Here is a 27,941-nt window from a genome sequence, read left to right on the forward strand (position 1 = left end):
GCTCTGTCCCTACTAGTTCAAGGAAGAAGGAGGCTGGGGGGGTTGCAGGAGGGATTCGCCGTGTGGATGATGTACAGAAGCGGCCGAGGGCACCCAAACATTTCTGTCACCCCTGCGGCGACGGGGGCAGGGAAGGGGTTGCTAGATGCCGTAGGGTTGAGGGCTGTAGGGTCCGATCCCTCACATCGCCTCCATACATGCAAAATGGAATTGGAGACCCCGCTCAGAAGCTCGGATTTCCCGTGCTCTGAAAACACGCTGTCCGCCGACCTCGGCCCTTGGAGTGGTGGAACGGGAGCTGGGAGCGGTTCTGCTCAGCCGTCCGCCCGCCCGCACATGAAGCCCTGCCCGCTGCTGCTGCTGCTGGCCCGGCAGTGCTCGGCGCTGCGGAGCCCGGAGCGGCGGCCGCGGAGGAAGCGTGTTTCTGCTCCTTTAAAGGGAGCTGTGCATCGCTCCCGAAGGGAGGCGGGTCTCCTTCCCCTTTTTCCTCCCTCCCTCCCTCCTTCTCTCGCTCGCTCCTTCCCTCCTTTCCCTCCCTTTCCCCTCCCTCCTTCCCTCCCTCCCTCCCTCGGCCGCCGCTCGCTGCCGCCGTCAGTGGTGCCCGGCCGCCGGCTGCACCGCAGCCCGGGCATCCCCCGGCGTCCTACCACGGCCCTTCCTCCCCCCGCCTCCGCCTTCCTCTCCCTCCCCGCTTTCCCGTCCGCAGCTCAAGGTAGGACGACGTCCCGGGGTCTCCGGCTTCCCGGAGGGACTGCATGCGAGTGAGGGGCAGCGGTGGGGTGGTGGTGGCGGCGGGTGGGTCTCTGCGCTGCCGGGATTGCTGCCCACTGCTCTGTCTCCCAGCCAGGTGTCTCTGGGCAAAGCGGGCGCTGAGCTGGCAGACACGGGCACCGCGAGGCTGGCAGGCTCCTGCCGCTGGGCTCTGTAGCCTTCCATTCTTCTTCCTTTTCTTCCTCATCATCTTGCTGTGGAAAGTGGGGCCAGCGTCCAGGGCAGCGTAGCCCACCCGGTGTCCCCTGTCCGACTCCCTCAGCAGCCCTGAGCCGCCGGGCTGAAGGTGGTGGAGCCCGGGGGTGTCCCTCCCGACTGGGAAAGGAGAGGTGAGAAACGAGCTCTAACTTAACTCGAGTTGTGGGTGAGCAACCCACCGTTTGTTGGCTCTCCTTCCGTGAGGTCTCCTCCTGCCCCAATTGCCGGTGCAATCATCCCACCTTTTGGCTGTCGGCAGTCCTGGCGTTGGTTTCCGAACAAATTCAGTATTCTGGGCGAGCATCCATTTCTAACCCAGCCAGGGCGCTGACACTCTCTGTATGAAGCCAGAGATATTCCTGTCTACAGCGGTAGCACGACTGAGCCCTGTGCGCGCTGAAAAGGAATGAATACTTCACAATGACACCTCTCTTCACGTTTCCCTTAGAAACTTTTAGTGGAGCAGGGCGTGGAAAACGTTATACATCCTTCCTCTCCTCCCGAAATCTTTCACAGCTTCCATAGCCACAAAGCAAACTGAGGGGGTGAAAGGCTGATCTGTAGATAATGTCATAAATGTTTGTTCTCGCTGCTTAAAACCTGCTAGGAAAGTGCATTGCTGTGATACCCAAAAGTGCCTGAACAAGTTAATCTATTGCATACTCAGTTTGTTAATTAGAATGAACGTCTTTCCGCTAGCTGAAAATTAATTACCATCTTAAAATGTCATTAATTATCAGCACAGCAGAAACTTGGTTGTAAATTTGGACTGAGCTAATAATAACACACAGAAGGGACCTATGGTTTTTATAACTGGTGGGAGTGAAGTGCAAGTGGGCTGCGATGTGTTTTCCAATGATACTATCAACAATCATTGGAATAACTCAGCAAACATTTAAAAAGGGAGGGCTGTATTACTGCACTGTCAGCAAAGCTGCAACTCATGCCTGGAGATCTGGAGGGGCTGGTCAGGTGTTTCAGTAAACTATGGCTCTCCACACACCAGACTGCAACAGCAGGGGGGTCTGTGGCAGTATGTGAATCTGAAGCACTTACAAAGATTTCCTGAAAAATGTCCAAAAAACAAAGCTTTGGGAATCATATGGTTTACACATCCTAAATTTATATCTGTGGTTGTTGGGAGAAGACAAAACTGTAGATTGAGTGATTAAAAAAAAAATAAAAAAATCTATAATCTGTTCTTAGAGACATAGCTCTGACCTGAAAATGAAAGCCATGTCCTTTTAAAAGTGATATGGTAAAACTATACATCCCAGTAGGTGGCAGCTAGCTGGAAGTGGATTAACTTTTATTATGATAACAGCACATGAAAATACGATCTGAAGGAAAAAAGTGCCTGATGTAATAAGGTAATCAAAATCACATCTCTCCTTTCCGAATGAAGCATTAGGCACATAAGATCACCATTTATACCTGACACATACTGAAGAATTTAGTAGGCTTTTATCACTCAGAGAAGATGTAAAGGCCTTAAATGATCTATTCTCCTTCCCCTCCTGTAGCTGAAATACTATTTTTCATACCACCTTCACTTGGACATTGTCCTTGTGTATTAAAAATGTATTACTACCATGTCTAGTATAGATGTCTAAAATGTAAAACAAATTAAAACGTATAACCAAGGAATTGTGGATTTCCCATTTGCTGATCACTGAAGCAAAGAGGACAGTTTCATAAAGACTTTAATCTGAGAAGCACTGCATAACAGTGGTGACAAGCCCCCAAGAGACAAGACAAGCTTCTCCAGCTGAATATTTTATTAGGGATCTCCAACCGTTGAATTGTATGTCTTATAAGGAAGGAAATGTGAAAGTACTTAAGAACACTTTACTATGTCCATGTTGAAATCATTCTGGAGGGTGGACAAAAGGATCGTTGTAAAAGTTACTGTTTCTTCCTCCTCCCTCTATGAAGATGAAATGAAGCTAAAGTCCAATTTACAGAAAAGGAGTCTAGAGTGGTGTATTCTAATGGTTCATTTAACTGCATAGACTGTAAATAGTCTTCAGACCCCAAATATTCCTTGAGTGCTAAACATCTTATATCTTGCCAGATTTACTTTTTAATAAGGAAGTAATTTTCTTGAGAAGGCAGTACTGGATTAACCACGATCTCCCTTCAAAGTGGGAGTTGAGACTTGAGAGAAGGGAGAGGGTGTTGATGCCGAACATTAGGCAACTTGTGATGGCAGATAAGAAGAGCAATACTCCTGAACCCATAAAATGTCATAAAATAGCGAGCCAGCTAGCATAAACGAGAGTATAAGATGTGTCTCTAAAGAAGCCGATAACATATTTTAATTTCCTTTCCGTGTCGTGAAAGGATTGGAGGGAAAAAAGGCTCTCGGGCACCGGTAGGTCTCGCCGCGTAGGCGACGCGGAGGGGCGCGGGCCGGGAGCGCTCTCCGCGGTGCTGAAAGTAGGGGAGCCGGCCGCGCCGGGCGCTGTCCGTGGTGCTGGGGCTGCTCCCGTCGGCGGAGGGAGGTCAGCAAGGAAACCCCCTCAGTCCCACGCGTGCGGCCGAGGGTGTGATGAGGCTGCTGAGCATTTAATAACAAAAGCAATGAATCCTAAGGTGTTTTATGATTCTGGTTATTCTATAAATGCCTCGGTGATTTAGGACTTCTGTTGGACTTGATTACAGCTTTTTTTTTTTTTTTTTTTTTTTTTTTTTTTTTTTTTTTTTTTTAATAAGATTCATTAAAGGTGTCACTTTGTCCCGGGTTTGTCTTGTCTATTGAAGCTGTTAAGGAATCTTATGATTTCATAGACGCTTACCAAAACTAAGCTAAATTAAAAAAAAATCACTTTGTCAGGAAGCTACCTACAAGCAGTCAGAATTAAAAAGATGCCTAATGTCCTCTATTTCAGTAACATTATAGGAAAGATGAGGAAGGAAAGAAATGCTCACAGTGTTCAACAATGTGAGTTTTATTTCTTCTTCAACTAAGATAAAAGATGAAAAAGTAGAAGAGGGAAAAATGGGATATAGCAAATACAAGAAAGAGCATCTCTATGTGCATTTTTTTCTCGGAGATATTCTAAGTGTGAACTGAAGGAGTCGCTAGATATCCTTGCTTTTAACACTAGGTGCTCTTTTTAAAGTGCTCCAGTAGTCAAACCGTCTGATTGAATTCCCTGCTAGACTGCAGAACTAGCCATTCATGATACTTATTTCTGACACTGCAGTTATGCCTCCATCTTAAAAAGAAAAAAAAAATCAATGATGTTTAATAATCCCTTCACAGAACGTACATTTATTTTCATCAGCATTTTACAGCTTTTTAAGTAAAAGCATGCTGAGGAAACCAAAAGCCATAATGATAAGAAAGTTACTGCAAATTGCAAACACTTTCGGAGATACAAAATACCAACATTACAAGTAATAATTTAAGTGTTGCTGTTACTTATTTACATGTCCATGATATAGAGGTATCATTTAAAAACAAACTGGAACTCACCTTTACCATGTTCTCCTTCTGATAGATTTCTTAGGCTATTCTAATTTTCTTGGCATCACCAGCATTTAATTCTATAGAGTCACATTTTTTTTGTATTCATCTGTATGTATGTGTGGGGGGAAGTCTCTCAGTGATATTTTCTCTGGTAATAAAAGTCAGGGAGGAAGATAAAGGAGGCAGAAGATATCTACAGGCAGAATATAGAATAGAATGAGTTCGTTTTCCTTGTGAGGAATCTAGGAATTGTATTTTAATATTTTTAATAATGCTTAAGTATACTCAGCAAAAGCTTCTCTTACACTGTGAAGTCTGACAGTCCTAGTTATTTTCATGATTACACTCACACAACTAATTGTATTTCAGAAAAAGTCTCAACTATTCTAGAGAGTGAGTTCTTTGGAACATCTAGCCAAAAGACAAAAGTCCGTGGCTGCAGTTGCAGATACAAACTCAGTACACCACTATCAAACTAAGCAGTGCTATTGTTCCCATTGAGAACTGCAAACTGACAAACTACATGCATCTTTCAGTACAAGAAGGAACAGCAATACCTGTGAAAGGAATGCTGTGCTTGAAAAAAAAAAAAAAAAAAAAAAAAAAAAGATAGTGACAAAATAGAATGCAAAATATAAATCTGTAAATCCACAAGTTACTGTTTAGAGCAAAGCTGAAATACAAGTCTATGCATTCAACAAGGCAGCTCTAGCACTGCAGGTTCCTGTTTACCTTGCAAAAGCAGGCTGGTACTATGTTACCACTGGATCCGGGGAAAGTTCCTAAGAACGTGCAGTAGGCAAACTATCACACTTTCCCTTTTTCATGCATTAATGTGAGTAGCAGTCAGTAAATGTAAATATCATGATCTTTTTTTAGCCTTAACGTTACTTTGACAACATGCATGATTTTATCGTCAGCATTCTCTTTCACAGCTCTGAAGCTAAGTGATTTCGAGCCAGCCAGTCAGCTATTAAAATGCATGAATTGATTTTTATGAAACAGATTCCCTTCTCTCCTATAGCCCTTTCCTCCACCCCCGCCCCCGGCACAGACACTTACAGCTATTGTTCAGAACAACTGAAAGACTAATAACAATTATAAAGCTGTAAATAAAACCGAGCTGTTTTTTTCCTCCGACAACGCAAGGCGATCAGATCTGTTGCATAATAGAAATCAGGAAGGCTGTCTGGCAGGCAGCCTTAAGAAGAGAGGAGCTATCTCAATTTCTCTCACTTAATCTTGGCTTCGCGTCAGAAGCTGTGTAGCAGTGCAGTAGAATGGGAGCACGGCAAAAGCTTCGCCAGTGAAACGGCTGGTGCTCATTGACTCTCGCTATGTGGTGATACCTCAGCGATTTCTCGAGCTGGATTACCTATTGATTTTCCTCCTTTCTTGCCTCCCAGGTTTACTCGGCTGGACGTTGTGTGTGTTTGGATTTCTCAAGGATTCTCCCCCGATTAACATGGATGTCCCACCATTCCTTGCAGTTGAAGGTTGCTCCTTGGCGCAGTGAATGAAGAACATGCAGGGATTGCTAATGGGTTTGGGAAGCGTAGACTCTCTCTTCTCTCTGTGACCATGCCGTGATCGTGTCTGAGGGCCATCAGTTTACTTATTCTCATTCTCACCTTGCCGAGAAACCTGACGGCTTAGAAGGGGGAAGTAAGGCTGTGCGTGTGTGTATAGAAACATCATGAAGATTATTTCCCCTATTCTAACTAATCCAGTCTTCAGATGCACCATTAGACTCCTTCTTTGCTTACTGTGGATTGGATATTCTCAAGGAACCACACATGTATTAAGATTTGGTAAGATTTCTCGACACTTTTTCATTGTGCGTTTCAGCCCGAATGCGATTTACGTAGGATTGACTCCTAAGGGGGTGTTGGGGGACAGCTGGGATGTGCTATCGGAGTCGGGCACCGAAGTCTCTGTGTATTTTGCATCCGGAGGCATGAATTGCTGTGTGTTTTTTTCTGACGCTGCAGCTCTTTGTAGCCGTAGTAACGGCACGATGATGATAATTATAATAACAATGGAGAGAAAAATGACTGGCAAACGCTTTTGCCTAAGAGGCTGCGGAGCTTGCGTGGCTCCCTCATAATGTACCTTATTTTGTTTCCATAGTAGTGGAAAGCAGAGTGCTTCATCAGTTAAAACCTGTCAAGTAGTTGTTAAGTTTCGGCCGCCCGCCTCTGCTCCATCTGAGCGGATGTCGCACGGGAGCGACGCTGTAATCCTCGCGCGGGGCTGGCTTCCCGCTCGCTTGCCTCTTCTCTGGCGTTTAGGGTTAGTGATGGTTTGTTCCTTGTTCCACGCTTGTGAAAGAATCATTACGTTACGCTATAAAAACAAGGCTCTTCTATGTGAGAAAAGTTGCATGAGTTCCAACACCTCCCCCCTCAACGAAAAGAGAGAACAAAAATCATAGATCAGAATGAGATTTCCAAGAAAGCTGAGAGTTTAAAGTCTGTCCCGTCTGGACAGTGAAACTAACCTCAGCAGCACTGACCGTGCGCTCATTTGTGTATAAGTGCATAAGAAAACAAGCGAGAGAGACGTTCCGGCCACCATGCCTGCTCTGTCAAAGTTTTGCAGTAGGCAGGGACAGGGTGGAAGGGAAAGTGAACCTCACTTCCTAGCCGAGGTGTGCGGGCCAGGAGGGCTGCGGTCCCGGAGGAGTGGGCGAAACGTGGAGGGAGTGGGCAACCCGAAAGTGGCTCCCCCGGGCAGGCGGCAGCCTCGGTGCCTCACCCTCGCACCGACCGCTGGGAGCTGCAGCAGCCTCTGCATCTCTTTCCGTGGGGCACTGAAAACTCTCGTCTTCTCCCGGGAGTAGAGCCTCGGTGTGTTTCTAATTTTGTTTAAATTCCCCCCCCGTGCTCACTTTTATTTGGAGGGGAAGATTAGTAATGATTAAAAAGTCACCAGCCTGTTACTGATCTCGTGTGCTGAATTCCTAGTAGCACTTATTTTCTGCTTCCATCTGGTCTAAAGGTGGTGCTTAAGGCACGTTGCTCTTAGCAACCGTCTTGAGGAATGCTTGTTTCTTTGGACATGGCTAAGTGAGTCCGTATATCATTGCCAGGTTGATTTTGCATTCAGTCTGCTCTATAATCATGGCTGTGAAATTAGTACCGGAGCTGTGTGATGTAGCGCAGTCCAGTTCGGGCAAACCAGGATTCGTGACTGGTGCCAAGGGTTGGACCTTTGAATTATTTTCAAGTGTAGCTGTTGTGTGTAAACAAGCATCTTCCTGGCCATATTACAACCAAGAGGTGAGCTTTCCTCCTTTTCCATCCTCTCTGAATTGGTAATCCAGAGTACCTACAGAGCTACCCTGCTGAGCAGTGTTTGGGAGAGACTTGAACAATAAATGATCCTGAGACTGGAGGTGGTACAGTGGGACTCTGCCACCCAGAGTAACCATGGTCCCACATGCACTCATTTTTCTAGGCTAACTTCCGCACTGCCCTCGGGTCACACAGTCAGGTAACAGGGTACACTCACTCCATTGTTTGTAGCAGCGAAGACTGAGTCTGCTTCTAAAGCACAGAATGATTTTTCTGGTCTTTAAATTGTCACCAACCCAATTGTAAGGCTTTGAAGCAGGGAGTGGTTGTTTAGCTTATCTTAGTATGAAAAATCTTAGAAGCAGGAGAACTGGAGGAAGACTTCCCCCTTGCTCAGCTGGGCCTGTTGCACATTGCCTCTTTAAAGAGTCTGGACTGAGCCTGGTCCAGGTGTGCAGTGACTCTGTGACTATGAAAGATGTCCAGCTCCTTCCCCAGCGGTGACAGCTCCGTGCAGGGCATGTTGGGAAGGAGGGAGGATCTTTGTTTATTTCTTGAGAGGAGAATATCCCTCCGCCCCTATCTCCTCTGAGTGTCCTTGAGACCGAGGGCTGGGATGCCCATCTCTGGCCGTGGATTACTCCCCAAGCAGCGAAAGCTGAGGAGTTCCCTGCAGAAGGCAGCCTGCCAGCCCCCGCTCTTCTTCCTCAGCCAGCAGTGCTATGGCAACAGGGAAGATCTTGGAGCCTGCCAGAGCCCCATCCCACTCATTCCTCCTGTGCAAATTAACCACCATGGATTCACATTGTCCTTCCTACGGCTTCTGTAATTGTTGGGACTAGCCAGCATCTCCTTTCTCTCTCTCAAGGTATCTTTTAGCAACCACACAGGGAGCTGTAGCCACCTGGGATGGCACGGGTTGCTTCTGCCAGTGCTTCATGAAGCAGGCACTGGGAGAGGTTGTGCAGTGTCTCCATTCGCACCCAGCCCGGTGTCTGTTGCTGCCAGAGTGGGACAGCCAGGTGTGCAGACATCGCATCAGCCTCATCAAAGTGATACTCTGCTTCATGTGTGTGAGCAGCTTCCCTCTGCTGCTCCTGAATGGCTTCCCACAGGCAAGCCCTGGAAAAGCAGAAAGCTTGTGCCCACCATAGCCGAGGGTTTCTAACGGGAGCTATAACAATTGCTCAGTTAAACCCGAGCCAGTGCTGTGCATATCAGGCCAGATCCCAGCCTGGCAAAGGAGGATAGCAGCCTGGAGAATGAGAGATATTAGTCTCTCCTTTGCTAAGTGTGATTGAAGCCTTTTCCTTATTACTTGGTACCGTTAGAAAAGCCCAAATCTGTGACCGTCGGCGGATCCCCTCCATTATCGGGGACTGCTTTTCACAGTTCTCTTATTCCGTGCCTCTGTGCTGTGGAGGAACAGACCCAGGACAGCAGCTCCCAAGAAACACCAAGTAGTGGAGCCGGGCTGGGCCGAGTCGTTCCCGAGCCCCATTGTCGCCGGGTCCCGCAAGCCCCCTCGCTCCTGCCTTTCCCCCCCTCGGGGCACGCCGGCACTCGTACGGCTGAATGAGCGAGCCATTAAGAGCTGTTAACTACCAGTAACTCTCCACCTGAGTTCACGCAAACCCATTTCTTCTCGCCCAAGGCAGTAAGAGGCCGGGCTGCTTAAAACCCCTCTTTTCTTCCCTGTTCCTATGCGGTGCTCTTTGAACTCCACAGTACTGTAAAAGGTTCCTCTTTATTTAAATTACCCTTTTCGGGCCTTGTCTCTGCTACTGAGAGCAACGCGGAACAGAACCCTGCTCGTCTTTCCTACGGCAAAGGTTGGTGAGCGGGACGGGAAAGCGGTTTGGCCCTAATTCCCTCTCGAGTTACTCAGGTGAAAATGTGTGAAAGATCAAGAATCTTCCCCAGGGAGCTCACAGACCCGATAAGGAGGATATAAAGAAAATTAAAGGTCTATAGTCTAACCTCTCTGCTAGTTTGGTGTTGCAGGTGTCTGCGGTGAAAGCTAGCTTCAGGCGGATGGGAAAGGGGCGTAGGTGTTGTGGGATGGAATGCATCTTGAAAAAGAAGGGGGGGAGGCAGAGTTTAAAAGCAAAAGAAAGCTAAGACAAAAGAGGTGAAATACTTTTCAAGGAAAGATGGTGGTGTACTCTTCCAGGAATAATTTCCTACTACTGATTTTTTTTTTTTTTTTTAAACTAGAGAAAAGGAAAAACAAAACTAACACATCAAGCCATTACAAAAACTAGCATTTTCCCGCTGTCCTTCGTGAAGCAAAATAATAAGAATAGTTGCAAAATAGAGCTATGTATGGTCGATAGCGTAATCTGTGAGTCTGAATAGAAAAAAAAAAAAAAAAAAATAGAACAACTGGGCTCCACTGTGGGATCTCAGAGAAGGGAATTACTCTGCACTGGGGAATTCTGTCGTGAAAGTGCGGCACAGGTTTTGTCTGCCATACTACTTAAATGAGCCCTCTTTGCTCAAAAGGATTGAGTTTATCTACACAGGAATGTTTTTACAATGGGGCTCGGCAAAACCAGCCAGGAGGCTGCATCATCGCGTTAGCTGCCTGTGCAGTTGTCAGTGGGGGCCGGCCCATACGTTTCTGTGATTTAAGTGACCGTTCTTATCAGATGGTTGTTAGACACAGCAGAGACATGGAAGAGCAGGGAGAGCTAGCTCTGTACAAAAGGCTTTGTAACCAGAGTTTAGATGAGAAATGCCCGCTGATTGAGCTGGAGTTTTACTAGAACCTCGATGTGCACCATCTTTCTTTTGCATTTTACGCTGGCACTTTTTTTTACTGGAAGGACATAAGCTTTCTGCGTATGTTTAAATGGCAGAACGTACAGAGCTGGCTTTGATCAGATCGAGAGTGTGATCAAAATCTTCAAAGCAAATACTTGTAGTAGCCCTTAGAGGTCTGTGTGTTGGTAATTCCAGTATATAGAGCCAATGAAAATTTTACTGCCAAGTACAAGAAGCTTTAAATACACGTTAACATCCACACAGAGAGGAGTTCAAAATCGGTCTTACAAACAGCAACAGAAATCTTTGAAAGAGGAATAAGGTTAAGAGCCTCGGGAAGGCAGCAAGAAGGTGAGAAGCATTGTTATTGACTGCTCTAGATTAAACGGCACAGAGGAAGATTTCAATTTGATAACGTCACAGCCCTTCCTGTTTTTCTTTGCTACTTCTGCTGACAATTTGGTAAGGTAATTAAATTGGCTGATTGAAGTCGCAGTGGTCATGGAGCGATAAAGACCATTTGGATTTAATGGAATTTAGAAACAACAGTGCACTGCACACAACTCTTACAGAACGAGAATTTTAATGACTCATTCAGGGTGCTGACTACATAGAACGTCCTGGATGAGTTTAATTGAAAGGGCAAAGCAGATTAGCTGTATACAGTCTTTTTTGCACTAGATAGGGGAATTAGAGTTATCCCTTTAAAAGACTCATTATTGCATTATCAAGATTTAATGTAGGTTAAGAAAGCTTTCATCCGTGTGGGCTGTCTGGAATATCCCCAGATCCTTTCAACCGGTGTTTGGAACACCAACTGCTTTGTAAAAGGATTTTCACACAATTGTCTGATAGATTAGGTGGTGAGACGTATAACTCACTTCATTCTGACTGCTACCTGGCTTTTGAAGTGATGCAGAGTTCGAGTAATACCTTACATTTGAATGTGGTCGTCGAAGGGAATGGTATCTGTCCCTGGAGATAAGAAACCAGAGAAAAAGAGATTTGCCAGCATTTTCTAAACTCAAATATTAGGTAATTTTATTTATTTATTTTATATAAGGGAAACTCCACTTGCTTTAGAAAAAATCAAACCAAACATTTTCTACTTGTTGCAAAATAATCGTAGATCTTTGTCCCTAACTTAATTTATTTACTTTTTTTTCCCCTTTGTTTTAACCTTCACTCACTCCAGTCTCTTCCTGAGGAGCAATTACTAGAAGTTCTGTCAATAATTCAAAAGAGAAACTAGAAAGCGCCTTATTTCCATACTCCTCAATCTGCAAGGCAAATTAATGTTTCCTGAATAAGCTTTTTATAATGTTAGGCTGTAATGTATGTTGGAAAATTAAACAATATGATAACATAATACAATTGTGCAGTCACATCTGAATTGGAATATGCAGAATCAAAGATCACTATCATATTAATACTTATAATTTTGTACTTTTTTTTGCTCCTTTATTCTTCAGTAATAACAGTCTTAGGTTTATATAGTGCCTTCAGTTTAAACAGCCAAAGCTTTCAGTAATGCAAAGAAAACAGAACAAACATGTAATGATCACTATTTCAATTCCTGGAGCTCAGCCAGCTCTGGATAAACTAGACAGTGTTGTAATACTATGTAAAACACTAACCAGAAGTTCAAAAAGTGTATATTTAATTTCATTAAAAGGTAAATCTCAATTAAAGCCACAAAGCTTTTTTTTATGTGGAATAAAATTTAGAATTGACCCATAGATGTGGCGCTGATTCACAGGTGTGGTGCTCAAGACTGCTCTTTTTACATCTGCTGCAAATATTTTCAAGTGATTTGTGTCAGCCTGGATTTAGACTTCCTTGAAACTTATTACTGAATGTTTCCAAAGTGCTATTGAAATAGAATAGGATTTCATATAGGATCATATTTGGTAGCTATGTTTATTTAACTTTCAAACAATTAAACCTCCTTAGCTTATATATTTCTAAAGTGTTTCCTCTTCTAGGTATTTTTGCTTGGGCTAAAGGAGAGTGCTGCTAGTATTGTGACTACTGGGATAGTTTGAAATATACCTACGTTGTAGCCTTTGAATAAAAATGCTCATCCATAGCTGATAATATTTTGTCATTAACACGTCAGAAGGTTAATTCATAGGCCTTATAGAATTTTATTTTTATATTTGGGGAAATGCATTCACTCACGTTTGGTAGAAGTCTAATTTATTATATTTGTGTTTACGTTCCTGAACTTTTAAAATTTGGTCTTCATTAAAACAGTTATCTGGATTTAAAAGTCGGTTAATATAGGAATGTTGAAGATATCTGTTGATATTTCATTGTGAGAAAGTCCTTGATCACCAGTTACTAATTCTTACACATTAGATTCTATAACACTGATGGAAGAACAGTTAAGGGAGAACTTAATATGATTTTAGGAGCTGTTGTTCAGGTGACTTAATGAATTTTCTAATTCACTGAAGGCTGAATATCTTTTTTTTTTTTTTTTTAAATTAAATAATACTTCAATGTGTGTCTCCAGTGTTTCTCTATTGTATAAACAGTAAAAATAATCTGAATTCGAAAGGTGTAGCTAAATCTAGTACCAAATGATCCATGCTGTATTTTAATATGGATGAGTGGAAAAGGTAATGATTTACTGTTATGAGAACCAAACATTTTTAAAGAAAAATACTTTTTTTCTTATGTGATTTCTTCGCTCTTCATTCCTCCATGTATTTATTTATTTATTTATTTATTTTTAATGGGCCAAAGCTTTAAAGGCGCAGTGTAAACCTAGCCAGAAGGGGAACATTAATGATATCTTTCTATTAATTTTTGGAAAGTCTTGGCTTTTCAAACTTTCTGATAAACTGAGTGGAAAAATTAAAACATGAAAGGACACATCTCTACCTAAAACTTGGTGTAAACCTGGTTTAAACCAGCTTTTATGCCTCCTTTATAGTATGTGGAGATTGAAGGATTAAACTAAGTTGACTTAGAGTGGACAATATTTACGTTGCAAATGTTAATCTGGATGAACCCTGCAGACTCAAATTCTCAGGTAGAAACTTAACGTGGCAAGATAAATTTGTCAATGAGTCAACATCCCGTTCTGGATGTTAAAATTAAAAAGCAGTGAAACAGAATTCTCACTCTTCTAAAAACTCAGCAGAAAACAAATGATGTTTGTTTTCACAATAGATAATCAAAGTCAGACCTGTACATAAGGACTTGTTTGTGAATACTTTTTTTTATTTAACTAATTACTGAAGTTTATTGAGTAAATTTTATCAAGCTTGATTTTAAAGATGCAGAACTACTTCAGCTTTGGGAGAGCTTGCCATCTTCACATTTAGCTTTAGTATCTCCAGTAAAATATTTCAAATTAAGTGTTCTATTTCTGTGAATACAAAAATAGTTATTACTTTAAAGTGTTTTTTGTCATAAGATAACTGACTGAATTTAAAACATTTTTATTAAAATGCTCATTCATGTGCATATGCATTCTTACTAGGCAATAATCTGGGTGAAATTACTAAGAGTTGCTATATAATCTAATATTTTGGCGTTTTCTCCTTCTCTAGAAGCTAAATATATACAAGTTATATCAACTATTGAGCTAAATATGTATCAGCTGTATAAATCAGCTCATATTTGTACAGTTATTTAAAAATTACGGAATTAGAACACAACTTGCTGAACAGTCTATAATAATAAAAGAAATAATAAGAAACAATAGTAACCAAGATTCATCTGCATCAAATACTTGAGTCTTGCATCTCAACATTTTAAACTGTTTTTCTTTCTTTAAAAAAAAAAAAAAAAAAAAAAAAGTGATCAACTATTTGAAGTTTTTCGTTTACAGTTCATATAGGAAAACCATGAAGAAAGTAGGGTTCTTTTAGGCAAAGGCAGAACATATATTTCTGCCTATGCTTACTGTGTCAGTACTTGATCATGAGTCAGTATCAACTCCTTACACTGTCAGAAAGACAGATCCTTTGGTATTGCTAAGTGGATTTAAATTGTATGTTTCTATATCACGTGGGATATGAAATCTGTGTATACTCAATGAAGTTTCTTATAGGCTAATTATTTACAGGTACATTTCATGGGTCACATATTGAAATAAGATACCTGTAGTGTACTTTAAGTGTAATGTTTTCTAACTTCATAGAATGGTCTGCGCTGAAAAGGATCATCCAGTTCCAACCCCCTGCTACGTGCAGGGTCACCAACCACCAGACCAGGCTGCCCAGAGTCACATCCAGCCTGGCCTTGAATGCCTGCAGGGATGGGGCATCCACAATCTCCTTGGGCAGCCTGTTCCAGTGTGTCACCACCCTCTGAAAAACTTCCTCCTGATATCTAACTTAAACCTCCCTTGTCTCAGTTTAAAACCATCCACCCCTGTCCTATCACTATCCAACCATGGAAACAGTTGTTCCCCCTCCTGTTTGTACACTCTCTTCAAGTACTGGAAGACCACAATAAGGTCTCTCTGGAGCCTTCTCTTTTCCATGCTAGGCAAGCCCAGTTCCCTCAACCTTTTATCATAAGCGAAGGTCAGTGATTTACATTAGTGCAAGAGAAGTGAGAGTCAGATATAAGTTGTTGAGCACTGTTCAGAGAAAGAAAAGTTTTAGATCATTCTAGTGTTAAAGCTATCAATTATGTTAATATCCATATAAATTTGTTTATTGTAGGTATATTCATTGCTTTGGATAAGTTGGTGATAGAGTATTTTTGCTAAGATGCATGAAGTGATCCTAAGCTATGTTAAATGATGCTTGTTCTTCAAGTCATGCTATTTATGCTAGTCCAATTAGCAAAGGATCTCTTTTGAGAATCTCTTTCCTTGATTTTTTTTTTTCCCCCAATTATCTTTGAAGATCACATTACACTTTTTAATAGTTTAATTTTCATTTATTTGTTCTAATTTACAATATTTAACAACATATTATAAAACAGATGCAACATAATGGAGAATTTTTTCAAGCAGAGGCTTTTTAAAATTATTACTTTTTTACATCTGGAAAGAATGTACTCACTGAACAAAGATATTGTGGTCCAGTGCTAGCAATATAGCTTGATTTGCTGTTCAAGTACTGCAAAACAATCCAAAACTTTGTGCTGCTTACAAGTATACATGATTAATAATAAAGAACATGAAGATGACACAGTCAGAAGTAAAGTTTAAAGGAAAAAAAATCATTGTTATTCAGCAACATTTATCCTATGAAGCAGGAAATCTTTAAAATATATTTCATGTTACCTACTCATTAAGGAATTAGGTATAAGGTACATTAGAGAAATTAAAATTATGCAAAGTACTTAAAATCAGGAAAATTAATTTGTTCTTCAAATGCTGCATCATAGTCATTTTTTATGTTTGTTAACAGGGACGTTTGTGTTCACTTTGCTACACACATTTCACTCATTTCGGTATCTGAAAGTTTATATAATTTATACAGAACCTCAAATAAATTATTGGCCTGCATTCAAGTATTAAACACAAAACTCGTTTTTCTTGCTTCATGTTGTGTCGCTTAACAAAGATCAATATTAGGACTCGAAGCTAGGAAATCTAATTTGTAGAATTATTGCTTATTTGATTTTTACTCTAAAACGCTATTTACAGTTCTCATGACTTACTATACTTACAAAATTTCCTGTACCCACTTGGATATGTTTTTCATTCAAATTGAAAGATTTTTCTATGCAATACATACCTATATTTTTAAATCTAGAGTTTCTGGTGTTGCATAGCACCCATATTATAAGTCTTTCTAGTCCGTGTAAGAATTAACTTCAGATATTTCACAGTTTGAAGCTGGTATTTTAAAAGAAGGTGTGCAAAACAGGGCCATTGACTAGTCAGATCTAATATCATATAAATATGGATTTATTCTTTCTTTGAAGATGGTATGTTTAGTACTGAGGGAGTATGTCTTGCTGATTTTCAAGAGCTGTGCTTTTGTATCTATCCATTTTCAGAGAAGTGTGATTTTTGGCTGACAGTTTTTCAGTACTTGACTCTGTGACTTGAGTGATGGGCTATTTTAAATACTACTTGGTCGTGTCCTCAGATATCCCTGATTACACTATTTTCTCTTCTCCCCTCACCCATTCTCTATATGCATAAAATGTATAGGCAGCGTAGTGGTAGTTTGAGAAAGCTATAGGAGTTGAAAAGGCAGCATATGGAAAGGAGCTTAGTAATTAATGAAAAAACAACACTAACAAAAAAACCCACCGAAACATGGTTTACATACAAATAAACCACATAGACTATGCAAATAGTAGAATTTTTCTTTCTGTTTGTTCACAATTAAATATGAAGATGTTACCTGATAAAGTGATTCAGTAATATCAAAAGGACTATTTTTTTGGAGGCTAAGAATTTAATTCAGAGTTTACAAATCTCTTTGCTCATTATTGGGTATCTAGCATAATGCTTACATGAAGTACAGAAGCATAAATCAGTATTCTATTCATGCTCAGATCTGATCTTCTCTTAGTAGTAAAGGAAACATACTAGGATATAAGTCCAGCAAGTGGCAAGCTATGCGTATGCCACAAGAAAAACAGAAATTTAGGAAAGATACATATGACTTCCTTTCAGCACTGCTATGTGTATTTGTTTGGATGTTCCCTGAGAAGAAAAAGCCATAAAATGCATTATTAAGGTTTATCTCTTCAGTCTTCGGAAGACTCTACCATTCACAATATTCAACATACCTGCAGAAATTTGCTTTGTGACTGTGATATGGCTAAGAAAAATATGCCCAAAATGCATTAAATCAGATTTTCTAGTATCTTTTCAAACCTATCTAACCAGAAAAAAAAAAAAAAAAATCCCATTTAAAGATCAAATCAGAGTTAGCTAGTCACATCTTCAGTATTATGTTTGTGACATTTTGTGTGTAGACATTGGGTGTTTATGGCATAGCATTTGTTGAAACCTAAGATAAGAATATACCATATTCTCATATAAACACAGTATGTATTGCTTTCCTGAGCGTTTTCCACTCTTTTCATTGTGACATGGTGCTTGAATTGTGTACAAATATTGCATCTTGCTCTCTTGTGGGCACAGGAGATCTGCCCTCATAGATTTCTTTTGACTGTTGACTTACAATTCATTAGAAATTTGCAGTGAATGCTTTTGGGAGTCTTTTTTTTTCCAGCTACTACAGACCATTCCAAAAATCTTTTTTTTTCTTTTCATTTTGGAGTTGCACAATGTACTGGCTTCTTATTCACCAAAGCCCATCTGTCAGTTATAAATACAGAAAACTAAAAGCTGTTTATCATCTGCTCTTCTTTAGTTGTATATTTACAAAAGCAAGCATCAACATTTTCATTAATTCATATTAATAGATTATTGAACTTTTGATCGTAGGCCCCCTTATTTCTAACAGTCATTTCAGGGCAACAGTGTGTTTGTGAATTTAACAAAAGAACTAGGTAGCAACAGTCTTACAGTTGCAGGCCTGTGTGAATGTATGCACATACATTCATTTTCTTGTGATGGTTGCCTAAATGTAGGGGGGGAAAAAATAGTAGAGTTTCTCCTTTGCTGGAGTTGTTTAACATGAAGTGGGAGAATTGCCTGAGGGGTACATCAAGGGGGTCTTTGATGGAAGGGCTGATAAGGACTATCCATCTGCTTCCTGACAAGTAGTGTGAGTATGGGATAGCAAGGGGTTGTGAAGGTGGCAGAAACTATTCTCACATGGTGTTATCTTTGTGAACATTTTTAAAGTGCTCGTGAAAACAAACAAACAAAAAAATCACGAGGAATGTCATGAAATGCAAAAAATGCACAGTCAAGCATATTCATGAAGTTAAAAAAAAAAAACAAAAAAAAAAAAACAAAAACAAAAAAAAAAAAAAAAAAAACAGTTTAGAATATGTTACCCTAAAAAAGTAGAGCTAAATTCTGTGAATGGAACTATGGGCATATGTATGCATTCAACAACACCGTCATCCAGCCCCAGCTGTTAAGAATTTGGAAAATTCTTGCTATCACATCAACTTGATTTTAACACAGAACAATAGTAGTAGCAGAATCTTCGCTTAGTGTGAACTCGCGTCTGCCTCTGCACTAGAACCAGAGGAAGTACTTGTGCTAATACTGACAGGTATATCTAGAAGTACTGTAAATCAGAAGATTGTATTGAAGTTGATTTCTGCTGAGCTTGGCAGCCTACAACTATGAAACTACAATTAATCCTCAGGCAGTTTTTCTGGCCTCCACTGTATCGAGCTATGATGTGTTGAGGACCAACACATAGTTCTTTGTTGGGCAATTAGGGAAACATCTGAAGAGGGAGAAGATCTTCATTACTGCCATATCTGGTTAGGTACAATTTCCACAAAAGCTTACCCACATGGATAAATTTAGAAGTATTGTAAATAGTTGGAAAGTCAGAAGGGATTTTATTACCCTGATTCATCCAGTTGAGCCATTATTTTTAAAGACAAGAAGCAGAACAAAGTGATTAAAAATTAGCTGATGTATTAGAGTTCATTTACTTTGAAGCTGAACTCATCCATGGAAGATCATGTTGCTTATCTTGGCAGAAAACAAAACTGAAAACCAGAAAATATTGGCTTTTCTGTCATCCTAAGGAGAGATAGTAGAATGAGAAGAAAAGTGAAAGGCAGTAGTCTGAGTGTTCTTGAAATATTTTGCAGCTGGAAAAGATTGAGCTGTTGAACAAAAGGATTTTCTGTCAGGGCTGGCAAAGGAAATGAATACACTGAGATTTTCAGACGTGTATTAAGAATTCTTAGACATATTATCCTTTATATAATATTTTATGTTTGCAGTGTGATTCACCTAGAACTTACAAAGGTGATAGTTTTGTGTTTGTTCTTTGTGTTTTTTTGTTTGTTTGTTTTTTTCTTTTAAAAATATCCTTAGCGTACTCTATAATTGCAGTTTTCTTAATTAAGTTTTTTTATATTCTTTGGAAATATGTTGCTTTTCAGCAGAATGTAAGACTTTTAGACACTCATTTAGCTTGATTTACATCACAGGCAAGCAATTTTGCAGAGAGTTTATTTCAGAGCTAAAGCTAACATTAAGATTTCTATAAAATGTGCAAATTTTGTTTTTAATTGGTTTATCTGGCTTGTAGTGGATATATATATACTTTCTTTTTAATTAATTTATTTTATAATCTTTGCTTCAGTGGGAAACAATTCCCTCCTCTCATATAAACACTGTCGTGAGCTATACAAATAGGGAGCAAATGGGACAAAGCCTTTCAACCTTTATAAGGTTCCATTTTCAAAAAATGTGTTAAATTGAATGTGCTGCAAATGCCTTGGGTAATGGGCTTCAGGCATGCTATAACTTCATGTAAGTGTATGTATCCTTTTCCCTGATCTGGGCCTATATGATTCAAAATATATCTGTTTTATGTTCCTCTGTATCAGATTTAATGTAGGTATAATCCCAATTTCTACAAAAAGAAATTTTGTTATGAATTTCAAAATAAAACTGACAGTAGATGATGCATGTAGAGCTGTTTTCACTTTTACTTTCTTTTAATATACAATGTTATTAAGAAAGGACCCGATGAAAATGTAATTTTATGGTATGAATATATTTATTTCTAGAAAAGTAGAAAATCATGAGCAAAATCATGAGCAACAGAGGGAGGAGACTAAGTAATGGTTCTTCTTTTGTTCTTTTTTTTTTTTTTTTTTAAATAAAATTTGAATATCTTCAGACAAGGTATTTTTAAAAGAAAAAAGATACACCAACAACGAAAAATAAAATGACATTATTCATTGCCAAGGAATGTTCTGGCCCTTATCTTTTCAGCAGTTTAAGAAAGGTCTACGCTGGACACTAATAGCTACTTTTGGCTCTATAAATCCCTGCATAATTATGGAAAATGGGATAAACAGAGTAAAAGTTGATGTGTGATTGCCTTGCTTCTTTCTTTTCCTTTACATTTTGATTGTTGCAAGATGTTGCAAACAGGGTTGTGTGTGTTGGGAAAATGGATCTTTTCATGCTACTTTATAGCCAATCTTATGCTCTCCATAAAACGCATCATCATAGAATATAAAAAGTAATGTCAGTGAGCTACTGGACTGTTACTGGAGATTAAGATAAAGCAGGTGAAGAAACAGGTAATACAGTCTCCATACATGGATGAGATAATGGGAATTGTTTAGATACTGTAGAGGAAAAAGGAATTTTAAAATACATGCTAAAAATATCAAGTGGTATATGGCAAGTAAGTATATAGAATAGAAATAAAACAAGGAAAATTGAGCAGTTGGCAAAGCAGTATACATCCAAAGGTGAGTATTCAGCTCTGCAGTGAACAATATTGTGGAAATGCAGTTCTAGAGCAGCAGTATCAAATATGTTTGTGAGCACAATGGCCAGTATATCTTATTTTTGAAGTACAGCATCTCACTCTTCAAGTAATGTTATTGCAGTATTTATTTCAGAGTAGCATTGCTTTAGAAGCTTAAAGTTATCCTTAGAAGGCCTGAGATAAAATACTGAAGAGTTTGGAGTATTTGGCTAATCTGAGGCCTGTGCCAGCAGTGGAGCTAATGGCCTATTGAAATGAAGACATGTACACAATGGTACTCCTAGTTACAGAAGCTTGTATCCAACTTTCAGTTTCTTATATTGCTTTTCTCAGAAAAAGAGAGAGTAAAAATGTGAAAATGTTTCTAAGAAACTTCGAAGTAATTTGATCTTATTCATCACTTAAAAAAATGTTTATTTCCTTCTGAGCACTAACTGTAGCGAGTTACATACTGGGAACATACTGGGAAAGTACTGTTATAAAAGCACAGAAACTGGAAAACATGGTTTTGTATTGCAGTCAAACTCATGCTGACAAGTATTCCTGTGTCATAAAAATGCATCTATTGTCTGTTATTAGAAAAATAGATCACTTTCATCATTACCTCATGAAATTCTTTGTAAACACAATAATCATATTTTTAACAGTAGTCATTTTAGAATGGTAGGCTTTCACATGATAAGATATATAAGACAAAAGCAAACACAGAAAATTTTGAAATTTCCAAGTGTTGCTCTTCAAAGCTGGGAGGTAGTCATCTAATACATTCATATTATCTAATCTCTCCCCACATTATGTACATATGTGCATAATGAAACATTTACATTTAGTCAAAATGACAAACCAAGCAATATTATTTTTGCTTGCATATAAAGCTAATCTATAAAATAATTGCTGTGCAATTACCCTGCAATTTTTGTTCAATAATTTTCAATTTTAATTTAGAAATTTTGAAACTATTTTCTTTCAAATCTATGTGAGATTAGATTTTTTTTTCTGTTGTTGGTTTTCATATATATATATTTTTAATCCATGCTAAAGTAATATTTCCTTGTGAAGTGAAATTCTGTGAGCTTATTCTCAATTTTCATCATCAGGAAGCCATAAGCAATGCTTCCTCTGAATATGACTGAAATCTTTTTCTTTTTGGTAATTATGTTTAAAACAATCTTTGCAGAGTTTTCCTAGTCTCTAAGAGAATATTTGAAAGGTACTTCAGATTAAGTAGAACAGTAAATTATTAACATATTAACTGTCACTGAAGAACTCACTGTGTAGATATTGTGAAAGAAGGATGTCATAAAAGGTAGACTCAGGCATTCTTTTGCTCATATATGAAGCTTTCAAGAACAGTCATTCAAGAAACGTAGTGCAAGAATTCTGCATGAAAAGGCCCAAAGGTCTTTAGCACTGATTGCAGTAAACCCTGCAAATTAATTTGTATAATGTATATTAATAGTAAAATTAAAATTGTGAGGTGGAAATTCCATGACCCAAGTTACAAAGTTTTAGCAAAACCAGAAATGTGCAGTTTGGTGCTGACACTGTGTATTGTTTGAGATACGACAAATGAGTTCTCTAAAATGCAGAAATCATCAGCTAAAGAAGTGTCCATCAAATCTTCAGCTAAGATCAATGTTAAAATCATTGATCCTGCTATCAAAAATTAATATCATATAATCTAATCATTTCTTATTAATTGATTATTTTATTTTAAAAAAATAAATGATTTTGATTTGAATCATTTAAATAGAATTCCTTATACTTGATATGAAAATGATTGCTAAGGAAAATGCAGCTACAAATAATACTGGAATACTGATTCTAGATTCAATTCCTTTTTTTCTTCTGAACTGGTCATAAATTGTCTTGTTCCCTCTTTCCAATTAATAACAAAATGAAAGATTGCATTGATGAAAAGAGAGACAAAATATTTGCTGTGTCTCCTGTGTTATTATACTATTTTGGCCAGATTTTGTAAGCTTAGTAAAATGAAGGCTATTGCAAATGTATTTATTATCATTCATGATACGTTTTACTTTGATAACGAATGACAGAATGACCTATGAAGGTTATCTGGTTGCCCAGGACCAGGTACAAACAACTTTTGAAGATCTGTAAGAATGGAGACTGGAAAGCCAGTGCCAGTGCTTAGTCAGTGATATTCAGATAGAATCTTTTGTGTTCCAGTTTTTGCACTCTACTTCTTGTCCTGGTGCTACGCACTACTGAAAAGAGCCTGGCTCCACCTTCTTTGCATCCTCCATACATGTGTTTATAAATATGGATACGATCCCTCCTGTGCCTTCTCTTCTCCAGGCTGAACATCCCCTGTCTCTCTCAGCTTTCCTTAGTGGAGAGGTGCTCCAAGCCCCTCATCATCTTTGTAGCACTCCATTGAACTCTTTCCAATATTTTCATGTCGCTCTTATACTTGCCCAGAACTGGACACACTGCTTTAAGTGTAGCCTCACCAACACTGACTAGAGGTGAATGATCACTGCTCTTGACCTGCTAGTGATTTGGCCTAATACAGCCAAAAATACCATTAGCCTTCTTAGCAGCAAGAACACATTGCTGACAATCTGTCCTTTGCAGGTAATAAATGAAGCTTACATTTGTTTTAAGGAACATTTGACTTTTTCCTTTGTCACTAAAGACAACATGAAGATGAAAATCATAAATACATCACATCTGTTCAGAAACATTAAGTGCTTAGAAGAGGAACTCACTACATTTTTAAATATATTTCAGAGAAAAGTGGATAACGTATTCTTTATTGACATATATACATTACCTTATCAGTTCATAGACTTTGTTCTTAAAGAAATTGTGGAACTATTACTTAAATTTGTCATCCTAGAAGTCAAAATTTTCCTCAAGAAAACTTCAGATTATAATTTGCCATTTTAGAATGCATTTTAAGTATATTTCTGATTCTTGTTCATCAACATTCTTGATGAATGGGGCTACATTTTAGTTCGTACAGGATTTGGTACCAGTACCAGTCTATCCAACTTAGAGAGCTGGTATGTTGAATTTTGACCACTAGGAGATCAACTATTTCTTTCAACTATTTGAGTGTTTTGTTGGTGAAATCCCCTTCTCACAAGTGATTTTTTTAACTGAATTAAAGATATAGAAAACTTATTTTTGTGGCCAATAAGGAATGTAAGAGTTGAAGAATTAATTTCTCACCTTCAGTGACAGTTGGGGGATGTTCATAACACTGTGGAATATGGTTTTGCTTGATAATCTGTTATTCTTGTTTGTTCTTCTCTATTTCTGGAGTACTTAAAGGTATTTAAATTATAATCTTAGGTAGGTATATGGAACTTTACAACACAAGGTTTAAAAATGAAGGTATTTCTTATATATGATTTAATTTGTATTCTTCCTGGCTGTTAAAGTGGCTGCATCTTGTAATTTACGTGCTTCTCTGGTGTTGATGATGGATGGATAAATTCACTGAGTTTTGATGTCCTTCATTACTGCTAAACATCTTTCAGAACCAGTCTAGCCTGTGGGGGGAAAAAAAAAACAAAACCAAAACCACATCTTAAAAAGAAAAAATATATATATATATAATCAGTTCATTCGATTTGACAGTGCAGTGCTATTTGAAATAGTAGTTTTAAATTATCTGTGTCCTGTTTTAAGTCTCTAGGATAAGTAGTCATTGATATATTTACATTTTATTCTAGGCAAATATGGACACTATTTCACTTCATGCACTTGGATTTAAAGTAAATGTTATTTTGAAGTATATATATCAAATCAAAACAGATGGATCTACAAACAAAGCATATGGATATACATATGCTATAATGTTCTAGAGAATGAACTTTTCGTGAACTCTGATACATAATTGATGAGAAATATAGCATGCTCTTATGGTAAAGTTTGTTTTGTTGACTTTTTATGTCATTGGAAATATAACACACAATTAAAAATAAAATTTTACTTAATAAATGTAAGATATTAGTGAATGCTAATTACTCACAAGTTAATAAACAGTTGTTTTTTGTGAATACACTCAGTGTATATATAGAGAGTATCACATGAAATGAACTTGCTCTTTCTGCTTTAAAGCTGGCTGAAGTGTAGGCAGGAAAAGAGGACATACCTTCAAACAGTAACTAAAATATATAAACATTTTGTTTTCATTTGTAAAATATACTACTATGCTGTAACTGTTTTATAAAACAACAATTTCCCTGTTATCTTGATTTTGAAACATCTAAATACCCATATCTCAATATACGCATACAGCAGGCTGCATAAGTGAATTAATCTTTACTTATGAGGGAAATCTTAGAAAAAGACAATCTGGTGGGATTTTTGCAACATGTTATTTTCCATAAGTAAAACCTATGTTGGTTCACAACATCAGAGGCAGATACTGGTGGTGGAAGTTTAACTTTTCCACCAATATTCCATAACTTTTTGTTGCTGTGTGACAGATGTCAGCAGAGGGGCAGTCTGACACAATGGCGTCTGACGTGGAAGTTTGTTTGAAGCAAAGGTGTGGAATTGAATTTATCTGTGAGGAAAAATCCGTACTCACTGACATTGACTGATGCTTGCTGAACATTTATGAAGACCAGCCAGTGGATGTCACTACAGAGAGGCAATGGATGGTGCATTTCATCAGTGGTGACAGAGACAGTGGGTAACATCTGCTAGTGCAGATATTTACAGGCATGTCATGCAGGCTCTTGCTCGTCACTGGCAAAAATACCTATCTAATGGTGGTGTCTGTGTTGCAAAATAGTGAGAATTTGTTCTATCAATTAGTGTCATTGTGCTCTTTGTAGTTTCCATGGAAATAAATAAGAAACTTAAGTATATTTTCTTCCCTTTTTTTTTTTTTTTTCTTTCCTTTTCTTTCTTTCTTTTTCCCCCAGAGGAAGTAAATGCTTTCATACAAACATATTGGTTCTATGATAAGATACTGGTGAATGTCTACAAGATTCCAGTGGTTAGGTTTCTATTCTGCAAAATGACTAAATAAATGAATATTACTATACACCTGCAACCACATATTAATAGCTGACTAATGAATAATGGCTCCTGGACTTTTGTCTTCCTTTTATTTCTAATTCATTTCCATTAATTTCTTTCTTCATTAATGCCGCAGCTTTATCCATCCTTTGTAATTTTAAGCTAGAAAAAACAAATTAAAGAAAAAAAAAAAACAGTTAATTGACTTTATTTGCTTTAATGCTGCTAGTCCATATTATCTTCTTTCTTAAATTGAGTTTGGGATTGCCAGCTTTAGGGGTATTACACTGCATTTTGGGATGCTGCCAGCATATCCTGAGCAAATATATTTAAATCAAAACTAAGCTGCTTAAAATATTCATGTTATGCTCTTAGAGTGGTTTAGAGAAATGTGAAACCATTTAAGACTTGCAAACCTGTCTTATGGCAAATATATATTTGAACTGTCAGGCATATAGCCTGAATTGATCATCACTGTTAACTGTGTTTAATAAGGATAGTTTCATTGTTTTATTAGCAATGATACATTCAGAAGCTATTTCATTTCAAATTTGTAGCATAATGCAACTATGTTATTTATGGCATTAAAGAAAAACATTCCTAACTGAAAACAGTTTTGGGAAAGGGAGTATTCTGAAGAGATAAAATCATGCATGCAGAGAAAATGCACGTTTCTTTTGAACCATTAAATACATTTTCTTTATGCATTACACTTTTGTGGATTGCACAGAGCTTTGAATACAAAACTAAAAAATACACTGATTCTAAAGTCGACGTATTTTGTAATGGCAAAATCAAAAGGAAAACAAAAGAAATAGTTATGAGTTTATGTTTTCTAGGGAGAAATTTATCCTGAAAGAAAGACAAATCTAAAAATTTTAAAAGCTTTTGATGACAAAGCTTTGTAGCAACATGTTTAAGTTAGGTACTAATTTGCCTCTGTGCATTATTATTATTATTATTTTCTACAGTAGGTTCACACATTGGCCTATGATAATCTTGCAAGAGGCCACTTTTTTTTTTTTTTTTAAGTTCTGTCCCACAGTAACATGAATAAACAGTTCCTGTTAAGGTCAGCTGAGCTTGGTGGAAGATCAGCAATGAAAAGGCAACTGTCTTCTAAGGCAGAAGTGGAACGTTGGATGTCACGGTTCTGTGATTTTTGTTATCGCTATTCCACATCATCACATTATGTAGTGCACCAGGAGTGTCAGAAGATGAGAAATGTACTACAGCTCCCAGAAAACTTTGCTGTTCTGTTTCAGTTTTCCAGTCAGTAGGTGCTCAATCACCAGGTCAAGCTGTGACCTAACAATTCCTCAACACCAACTAAGCCCCTTTTCTTTCCTATAAAACTGTTTTTATTGCAGTCCACTTACTTTACTTTCTTCCCAGTTCTCTCCCTCATCTCAGTGGGAAAGTAGAGGTTAATGAATGAATGTTTGGTGCTTAGTTACCTGCCAGGTTATACCACTACAGAATGCTATCCTTTTTGTGTTGCTGTTGTGGTCTTGATGTTGATATTCACTTGAGAGAAGCCAATTGTAAAATGATGTGTTATCTTCACAAGTTTAAAATGTATCAATATTGGATCTCCTGTTAATTAGCAAATAAAACAAAGGCATTGACTAGAAAGTATAGAGCTTATCTATCCAAAGAAGAATAATGCATTCTTATATTATCTCATCAGTTTAATTAAAACTAATCGTGTAAATTCACACATTAAGTTTCATCCTAACTCTATTATAATCTAAATCAGATTCCAGTTGTTTCTGCAGTTTAAGGGAGTAGCATGTAGATGAATTTTATTACTGAAAACTGTACGTTCTTAAATTTTTCCTCAGTTTTCTTTTGATGAGCCATAATGTGGATAACTGACCAGATACTGGGTAGTCACGGGTATTTACATTATTGAACTGTGAAACTGAGACAAAATATCTTGTTTATCTCTCAACTAGTCATCAAAAGCAGTAACAGGTCATATTTTCTTATTGTCTAAAGGAATATTGCTATAGAATCTAATCAAATTTGTTTTGTGGCTCATAGAACTCTAGATTTTCTTGTTTATCTCTCAACTAGTCATCAAAAGCAGTAACAGGTCAT

At 38.3% G+C, this 27,941-nt stretch overlaps 1 protein-coding gene across 4 annotated transcripts in view; it reads left to right on the top strand.

Moving 5' to 3' along the window:
* Positions 1–558: 558 nt before the first annotated feature.
* Positions 559–27,941, top strand: part of GRIK2 (glutamate ionotropic receptor kainate type subunit 2) — a 352,850-nt gene continuing 325,467 nt past the window's right edge. For 3 of the 4 annotated variants that reach the window (XM_052685593.1, XM_052685429.1, XM_052685664.1), the window contains exons 1-2: positions 559–712; positions 5,851–6,255. In XM_052685593.1, coding sequence (XP_052541553.1) covers positions 6,141–6,255 — 115 coding nt within the window. In that variant the 5' untranslated portion in view covers positions 559–712; positions 5,851–6,140. Of the gene's footprint in view, positions 713–5,412; positions 6,256–27,941 lie in introns of those variants that run through there. The other variant, XM_052685508.1, reaches the window with a different exon arrangement.

Source organism: Tympanuchus pallidicinctus, unplaced genomic scaffold (genome assembly GCF_026119805.1).
Source record: "Tympanuchus pallidicinctus isolate F22 unplaced genomic scaffold, pur_lepc_1.0 scaffold1, whole genome shotgun sequence".
Classification (NCBI taxonomy): Eukaryota; Metazoa; Chordata; class Aves; order Galliformes; family Phasianidae; genus Tympanuchus; species Tympanuchus pallidicinctus.